The sequence below is a fragment of the Helianthus annuus genome, chromosome 10 (genome assembly GCF_002127325.2).
Source record: "Helianthus annuus cultivar XRQ/B chromosome 10, HanXRQr2.0-SUNRISE, whole genome shotgun sequence".
NCBI classification, from domain to species: Eukaryota; Viridiplantae; Streptophyta; class Magnoliopsida; order Asterales; family Asteraceae; genus Helianthus; species Helianthus annuus.
In genome coordinates, this window is record NC_035442.2 from 84342490 (window position 1) to 84352178 (window position 9689).

Consider the following 9689-nt stretch of genomic DNA (forward strand, 5'->3'; position numbering starts at 1 on the left):
AAAAATGGGTTCCCCGTCGGAAGAGTCTTTCACCGAAATTTACCGAAGATATTTTTCGCCCGACGAAGACGCGGCCGAGGAAGAAGCGGTTACGAGTGCATGTACTTTTGTGCTACAAACATTTGAGCACATTCGGCCTACTCCCCCTCCACGACCCATCTTGCGACGCACCTATATCTTGCGAGATCGTGAAGCCGCGAACGAGCGTTTGATGAAAGACTATTTTGACGCGGCACCGGTTCACGGACCGAATGTTTTTAGACGACGTTTTCGGATGAGCCAAAGGTTATTTTTGCGCATTAATAATGACTTGGAAAATACGTACGATTTCTTTAAGCAAAGAATGGACGCACGAGGATATCTAGGCTTCACCTCAATTCAAAAGGTCACATCCGCCTTACGCGTATTATCATACGGAAACACGTACGACATCAACGACGAGTATTTGAAGATGGCGGAGAAAACAACCCGAGATACCTTGGAACATTTTTGCTATGGTAATTTTTTAATTGTCTTTTATTTATTTACTTTTATACATATATTTTTTCGTAACTTATTAGTAAAACTTTTGTATATTAAATTATATTTTAGGAATATGCCAGTTATATGGAAAACGTTATTTGAGAAACCCCACTTGGAACGACCTTCAAAAAATATATGAGGTGCATCTAGAAAAGCATGGAATACCCGGCATGATTGGTAGCTTGGATTGTCGTCAATGGCGTTGGTATAATTGTCCAACCGCATGGCGAGGTCAACATACACGGGGTGATCAAAAAGGGCCAACTTTGGTATTACAAGGTGTTGCGTCATACGACCTTTGGGTTTGGTCGGCCTTCTTTGGTGTAGCCGGGTGTTTTAACGATATTAATACGTTAGAGGCTTCACCATTAATCGAGGGCTACATTTCTGGAACTATACCAAAGGCCGGTTTCCATGCAAACGGGAACGATTACGAGCATGGCTACTACTTGGGTGATGGTATCTACCCCGAGTATTCGATTATTGTTAAAACGTTTTCTGAAACTTTCGATGAAAAAAGAAAGTATTTTAAAAAATTACAAGAGTCTTCGAGAAAGGACATCGAGAGGTGTTTTGGGGTTCTACAGCAACGATGGCATTTTATCAGAAATCCTTGTCGCATGTGGCATAAGGATAAAATACGAATGGCCATGTATGCTTGCATCATTTTGCATAATATGATCATTGAGGATGATGGAAAAGCGATATGCCAAAACTATATTCCCGAAGATTTGGTCGAACTACCCCAAGCGACAACGGAAGAGAGACTCGCAAATGCTCAACTACTGCGATCTAGAGAAATACATAACACGTTGAAGGCGGATTTGGTTGAGCATGCTTGGGCGATTCGCCCAATTCGATTAAACAATGATCACGACGAAGATTCCGAGGAAGAAGTGGTTGAGGAATTCGAAGACGGGAACTTTGAAGACGTAGGTTTAGATGCTGGAGAAAACGAAGAGGAAGAAGGAGAGAACGAAGATGACACCGAAGAATAAATTTATTTTTTAGGTGTAATTTATTTTTTAGGTGTAATTTTTTTTAGTGTAACTTTTTTTTTAATTTTAATGTAGTGTTTTTTATTTAATGAAATGTTTTTTTATTTTATAAAACTTATAAATTATTTAAAAAATTGAAAATTAAATTAATTGAGTAATGATTACACAGGGGCTTTATGACTACGGCCTCAAATTGCATAAAGCCCCATAAAGCCCCTTGCTGACGTGGCATGCCACATGGCGAATAACGCCCCTTTGAGGGCTTTATGACTACACATGGCCTAATAGAGAGGATGTTTTATATAGGGGAAAATGGAGCAGCGTATGAGAGACAAATGTCTGAAAACTGAACGAACATGGTGAGAGAATGACGAAAACTACTAAACTGTCGCATCCCAAAAAAAACTGCACTGAAAAAGGAAACTGCCATTGGATTTCAACGGCTGAGATCAATTCTCAAAAGTAACTGAAACAATTAACACGGTCAGGATCACTCCAAATTGACAGTTATTAGCTGTGAACAATCTATACATATAATAAAGTAAACCAATTTGAGACATATGACAATCAATGAGACTATCTAAAAATCTATTTTCCCTCCTAAAATATAATCCCTTTAGTTTCATAGTTAACCCTAAATTCAAAATAATAATAATAATAATCCTGAAATCTGATCTCCCTTCACATATCAAATTATTATTATTATTATTTATCCGTTTAAAAAACATATAAAAGCAAATGTTTATAAATTATATATTTTATAGTAAAGATAAGTTTATAATTTCAAAGTAGAAAAATCACTTTAAAAACATAATCAATTTCAAATGGTTAATACCTTATCAACTTCAAACGTAATCAACTACTAATATATTTAGATTATTATAACAAAAATATTAGCACCAGAACAAAAAAAAAACATATTCATTTATCGAACAACCAATTGATGAAAAACAATAGATTTATGAATATAAAACACGTATTAGTAATTAAAAATTATATTAAAATAAAATACTATATAAATTAATATTGTAAGATGAAAGGAGAGGGTGTCACGTGACATTAATTGAAATTCTTTATTTTATTTTATTATATAATTTGACATATTAAATAAAAGAAAACTTTAAGGAACCCCGTGTATTGTACGGGTTGAATAAATGTAATTTTATATACCAAATTCATACTATAAATAAACTAATATGTGACACGTATCATTCATTGGAGTCATCTATTTTTTATTTTCCTAAAGAAAAATTAAAAACATCTTATCTTAAATTAACAATTTTAAATTCGAAGATAATACTTTGTTAGAAAAATAGAAGGATTCTATTTCAAATTCAAAGTAGGATACGATTTAATATTAATTTAGTATTTAATTAATATAAGATAACTATACAAAAGATGCGGGAAAACAGAAAATTAGATGGTTCCAATAAATGACATTTGTTACACATTGGTTTACTTATCTCTTTAGTTTCATAGATAATCCTAAATTAAAAAAAATAACCCTAAAATCTTGGTAATAGTTAATCCTAATTTCAAAAAAAAAAAAAAAATCCTGAAATCTTAGTAACAACTTTCCAAATCTTCAAATAATACATTTAATGAAAATATTCGTAAATTATCATTATTCATGTTACATCTTTTTTTAACATTGAGTGTCTTTGTAATTTACATCCATTCTATCTTTTTATTTATCATTAAATTTAAGTGTAATGTAATACGTAAATACAATAATACGTATTATATAATATATTTATTTTTGTATTATTTTTAGCGACAATTTGATTACATTCTTCTCTGATAAATTTTATAATACTAACATACATCATCTTTATATTAACTTATTTATGTCAATTGGTATATAAATGTCTCCCTCTTTACTTTGTCTTTACAAGAAATATTTATTAAATAGTTTAAATTGTTCAACCCGTGTAACACACGGGGAACTAACCTAGTATACTAATAATTGCATGAAGTTATTTTTTTTTATTATTTTTCCTCACGAACTAGAGTAACAATCATAAGAAATACAATTAACAATCATCTAAATAGAAAACAAAATGCCAAAACTTTAATCCATTACGGTACCAAAAAATCATCCCAAAAAAACAACCACAAAAATTCCATGTAACAATATCCAAAAATGAAAAAGACAAACAAGAGTCAATACTGTTATTTATATGTTTTAGTGTATGTTGAAACAAAATTGTATCACCTTCATATTTCTATTTCTAGTTGGATCGGTTTCAGGTTTCTTTACAACCGGCGACACTTCTAGTTGGATCGGTTTCAAGATGGCCTCAAGCACACATAATCCTCTCACACAGACATGACATAATTATTAACCAGGTAAGATTTAGAAAAAAAGAAAAAAAAATTCAATTTGATAAGCATAAATGTTTATTTAATTTTAAGACAAAAAACAATCTGATAAGGAAGGAAAGAGAGAAACATGATTTGTTACTTATACGGAATGATATAATAAAATTTAAAAGAACTATAGCGAACTTAGGATATAGGGTTTTTTGCATCTGATAAGGAAGGAAAAGTGATGCCGGCCGGAAAACAATCTAACAAGGAAGGAAAAGTGATGCCGGCCGGAAAATTGATGCGAGCCGGAAAACTAACCTTAAATACTCAGAGACTGAAACGCCGGCCGCTAAAGAACTGCTGGAGTGTCGCCATAGAAGAACTGCTGGAGTGTCGTTGTAGAAGAGAAGAAAGTGACGTCGTGCAATGCATCGATTCTAGAATGATAACCATCAACCAGATTTTTCCCAAAACATGATCTTTTAATTTTGAGAAGGGTAGTTTTGTCATTTTAATAGAGAATGAGAAATATGCAATTTTTATTTAGGCTTGGGTAAATATGCAATTAGGGTGTTTTTAAGGGGAAATATGCAATTATTCCATATTTTAATACTTGAAGTTAGAACCATATCAAAAAGGTCCAAAATTGAAACCTAAACTAAATAACTAATGGTAAAATGGACCACTTAATTTATATTATAGGTCGGGTAGGACCCGGTTTTTTATCTCGCCAAGAACACAAATTTTTCTTAGAGACGGACCTGTCAAACGTTACCACGATTCCCACACTCAAATCATTTTAAAATTGTTTAAAAGGGGGCTTGGCTTATTGACTTTTAGTATTCCGTAAAGAACACCAATTTTGGCTGACCGTAAAAGGTGAAGGACCATTGCTACAAATGTAGTACGTGGTCATGTTATGCATCTTCACCATCTTGACAATAAAAAATAACATGGAGGGTTTGATTGGCATGGCTGGTGGAGGAGACGATTTTCAGGATGGCGATCCTCTGCCATCCTACACTCAACTTGAAAGGGCCTATTCTCAGGACATTAATTATGGAGGATTCTCTACACCCTCCTCCTTCGACCCCGAATCAAACGGACCCATTTTCTCTTCTGCCGGCAATGGACCTCTTCTGCCGGCAATGGACCTCTTCTGCCTGATCCTCTTCATATGCGCGCTGCGTTTCACGAGTGGCGTCGGTAATATCAACCTCTCAGGTCCTATAATTATATTAGATCTTGCGTGTCTATGTAAACTTCAATCAACAAAGACAACTGTTGTTACAAATTAATTATGATATTTACTTTAATTCACATGATCCTCTGATTTTGTTGTCATTCAACAACATTGAACCAAAGTAGCTTCTGGAGTTTCATGAATTCATGTGGTATCTAAATCAACCAGTTTTGGTGAATTTATGACGTCATTCATCTCTGCAGCCAGAATGCCATTTATCTTGAAGACAAGGAAAAGGAGGAGAAGGAACGGAGGAATCAAGTAATTGCAGAAGCTGATGAATTTAAACGAGCGTTCACAGACAAACGGAAAAAGAACATAAAAAACAACACGGCTCTCAACATAGAACGCGAGAAGGTTATACTTACAGCCTGTTGTCTTATCTTTTCGATCTCTCACACCAAAAACAACAACAGTTTTTTGTTGTATAATTTGTCTAGTATTGCGGCTTGCTTATGGCAAATTGCAATATATAGCTACATTTTACATGTGGTGTCAAAAACCATCATACTGAAACTGATACATAAACTATTTAATTTCGTCAGCATGTTACAGGTTTTCGGTCTAAAAATCACTTTGAATAGCTAGTATAGCGGTTTCAGTAACATCACTGGTGACCATTTAGAAAAGAAGAGAAAGTTCACTTTATTCATAAAATTATATAATTGCTGAAGTTATTCGTTAAAAATTTACATGAAACGCACTTCTAATGAACCCAATCCCACCAGTTTCAACCCATACCCATGCAGTTTATAGTGACAGAATGCGAAATGTGATGGGTTTAAATGCAATTTTTGGTCAGTTGTACTTGAAGAATCAAGAGAAGTTTCACAAGGAAGCAGATAAACAGTATTGGAAAGTAATTGCAGAGCTGATATCACGTGAGGTCGCCAACATCGATAAGAGGAGAGCAAAGAAGGAGAAAGAAGAAGAAGAAGAAAAGAAACCCGGGATTGTTGTCATTCAGGGTCCAAAACCCGGGAAACCTACCGATCTCTCAAGAATGAGACAACTTTGTATGAAACTGAAGCAAAATCCTCCCCCACACATGATACCACCAGAAACAGACACAAAAGATCAATCTTCCAAGCTGAATCCAGAAGAAGCTAAACCAAATGCATAAAAAAAAAAAAAAAAAAAAAAAACTAGTAGTATAGTCTCTTCTCCTTGCCTAATTGATTCAATTATTTACATTCTTTTTATAAGTTGGTAGCTATTTGCTATTATTACAAGAGAATAAAACCAGTTTCATTTAGACGCCTATCCTTGCATGGTTTGTACTATTATTTCTATTTCCGTTTCTTTTTATATATAAAGTTCCTGCTTAATAGGAAGTATAGGTGTTAGGTGCCCATCTTAATTAGTATTGCCAAGAGGTAAGTTGAGGTGTGACCAGATTGACCCGTAACACTTTTTGTACAATTTTCTAAGATGAATTTATGGATGGTTTTGTAAAACAGACGTATGTTAAAACGAAGTTAAGTGAATTAAGGAATGGTTTTAAAAGAGGAATAAAGGAGAGTGGAAGGTCTGGAATGGTAACTGATCAATGGTTGGCTGACTCTTTGTTGGCGAAACCAAACCCCACAACTGGCTTTTAATCACTCGTCCGCCTCTCATCTCAATCTTTCATTTCTCTGCTATCTTAAATCCCTTTGTTGGTAGAAATAAGGATATGAACCAAGAATGGTGAAATATCATGTTTGGTTACTTCTAATAGCTTAGTATAGTTGCAAGTGATATCAGAACTTGTTAGATAATAAGTTTAAATCTAACAAGATTATAACAGGACATGAATCTAGATGAAATGGGTCAATAGCAACCCAACATGCAATTTTTTGATATTGATGTATACGGCACCAAATGATGGTGTTTGTAAACAATATCAAAAGTGTCAAGATGAAAGGTTATAATGCTAGGTATCAAGTGACGTAGCGGAACCAACACACACGCACAAACGATATAAACATGCAGACACGACACAAGAATTTTACGTGGTTCGCTCCCAGTTGGAGACCTATATCCATGGGCTGCAACTAGGTTATTTCATTAATCTAAAGGCACCAAAGATTACAAATATAAGAATAGGTTATATATAATATTTAATTAGGGTTTTCAACTGGGCCCTGTGGTTAACCAAGGGGTTAGTCCACGGGTCGAGCTTCGTCAAGTAGGGTTAATCCCTTCTTTCCTTGATCCATGGTCGGGTCGCCCTCTAATTCGTCTCATGCACAATGAAAATACATCGTGACTCATAACAAGGAGGATGGGGTGGGGGTGGCTCCTTGTTACCACTCTCTGGCGTGAGGATAAGTATTTGCTTGTGAGCAGAAACAGACACAAAAGATCAATCTTCCAAGCTAAATCCAGAAGAAGCTAAACCAAATGCATAAAAAACTATAAGTATAGTATAGTCTCTTCTCCTTGCCTAATTGATTCAATTATTTCCATTCCTTTTTAGTAGCTATTTGCTATTACAAGAGAATAAAACCAGTTTCATTTAGACGTCTATTCTTGCATGGTGATGTGCTAAAAGTGGTCTAATTAAATTAACTAAAACTAAACCCTAAACTAGACACTCTAAACTTTAAATTTATAAACTAAGACTCTTTAAAACCTAGACTACACAACCGGCAAGTGTACTGATCGGTGCAGTATAGCCTAAATAAGTCTTGGTATCAAACACACGAGACTCTACTGACTACGTATACTAGACTCGACTAACTTATCTAAGACTGACTCGACTTACTTGTTTTTTTTTTTGGGGGGGGGGGGTCTAAATATCCTAAAAATGCAATTTATTTAAATTAACTAACTAAGCTAAACTGGGAACGAACCAAAATTGAGAATTTAAGAAACGATCAGAGAGGTGACGTACACTACCTAGGTCAGAATCCTACACATGCTTGACTACTTCTATCGGCTTTGAACTATTGTGGAACCGGGATCTTAAAATACTAACTTAATAGGAGACCGAACAAGACCCTCGACCCTTCTTAAGGAGACACTTATGGCAACCTAATAAGTCGTTAAACTACCGGTTTAAACGGACTCCCTTACGGTATCTCCAACTGTAATAATAAAGTAGCCTTATTCGAAAATCTACCTCATAGCACAAAAGTCAAGGGTAACTATGGATTCCTGATCAAACTCGACAGGCAAATAGTGAAAGGGAAACTAGGGGGATCTTCTCACAAAGTAACTAACCCTAGCAATATAACACTAAAGACAAACCGATAATCTCTCACCTCACAGCTATCGAGATTGGTAGAACAGTTAACCCTATTCAAATTATGAAAATCACTCCTATGGTATCTTGGCCAATCAACCATAAATAATCAAAAACACACAGTAGTTGATCTAACATGAACCTATAACTGAAAGACATTCAACAAGGAGAATGTGAAGTGAATAACATTCAATGAACTAGATTAATTATGCATACACATCAAACCATAAAAACCAAGTCTTTACTTTAATTATTAAACCCACAAATAATATCCAAAACCAAATAGAAAATAATTAGTCAAACATGGGTCCATCATAACCTAGGCAGTATAAAAGAACTAGCCAATAATCATAACCACTAAAAAGAAACAAGTCTCATATAATAAATAATAAATAGTATCAAGTTAAAAAAACACAAAATTATTAAAACTAAACACTAACTATTTACAAACCCGGACTTAAATCTTGATCGCGACTTGAACCCTCGAACTAATCGCCTTCTTCTTCTTTCTCCTGTCGTCGCCCCTCCTAGCGAATATAATATCAGCTCCCATTTTCTCAGCCGTAGCCTCCTAACAAATACCGATAATAAATTGGCCGCCTTCTTCTTTTATAATTCGTCCAATCGCTCTTGTATATTTTTTTCCACACAATTTATGTCACACCCGCTAAAACTAGAGTTGGCGTGATCTGACTGGTATCTTCATTGCACAGCAGAAGCATTTAATGCTTAGACTTCTAGAAGGTGAACGCCCAGTATGTGACAACCCGAACTTTCAAGGTTAGTATCTTTCTATCTTTCTGCCTGGTGATTTCTCATTAGTTCTCTTGCACGTCCTCCGCTTTAGTGAATCTGTTAAACGCTTGTAATTTCTATAAACTTGTTTAACGCATAACGTATTTGAGTATGCTTGTGCATGTAGTGGGTTTTCTATTATTTTCTATTGGGTCAATGGCTAGGTTTGGGCCGCACGTAAAGGTGGGACACTCAAACACGTTAGTTCCTCATATTATCTCGACCCACACGTGAAACCGGCCCGAGTTGAATGAGCTAGCCCACTCCTCATGGACTCTACACATGGTTAGCTAGGACCATGTAACCCTTGTAGTTTACCTTAAACCTTGTTACACCTCGGCCCGGTCTCGCAAGCCCAAAACAACCCGAGCCCATCTTATTTGTTTAAGTAGAATGTGTTTATGAATACTTAAATTATTTATTAATTGTATCAAGATTATCGGCCCAAAAGAAGCCCACCCTTGGCCTGATTGATATCTTGTATGCATGGATTGGGGGTAAGTCTTTGTTGTTTTAGAAAACACATTATCACACAAAACCCTAATATACTTCTCTTCCCTGTGCAATCGGTGACAGCCATCCCCCTCACCCG

General features: G+C 35.1%; 1 protein-coding gene across 1 annotated transcript; it reads left to right on the forward strand.

The window, feature by feature from the left end:
• Positions 1-1832: 1832 nt before the first annotated feature.
• Positions 1833-6196, forward strand: LOC110881649 (clathrin light chain 2-like). The gene is made up of 4 exons (XM_022129851.1): positions 1833-1879; positions 4896-5036; positions 5277-5430; positions 5876-6196. Exons 1-4 carry the CDS (start codon positions 1833-1835, stop codon positions 6194-6196), a joined length of 663 nt encoding a protein of 220 aa, XP_021985543.1.
• Positions 6197-9689: the final 3493 nt, after the last annotated feature.

Excerpts from the sequence above, each read along its gene's own strand:
- LOC110881649 (XM_022129851.1), top strand. The coding sequence starts at position 1,833 with ATGGAGCAGCGTATGAGAGACAAATGTCTGAAAACTGAACGAACATG. Across the intron at positions 1,880-4,895 it reads CTGAAAACTGAACGAACATG|GATTCTCTACACCCTCCTCC; the intron begins GTGAGAGAATGA and ends TTAATTATGGAG. Across the intron at positions 5,431-5,875 it reads TCAACATAGAACGCGAGAAG|TTGTACTTGAAGAATCAAGA; the intron begins GTTATACTTACA and ends ATTTTTGGTCAG.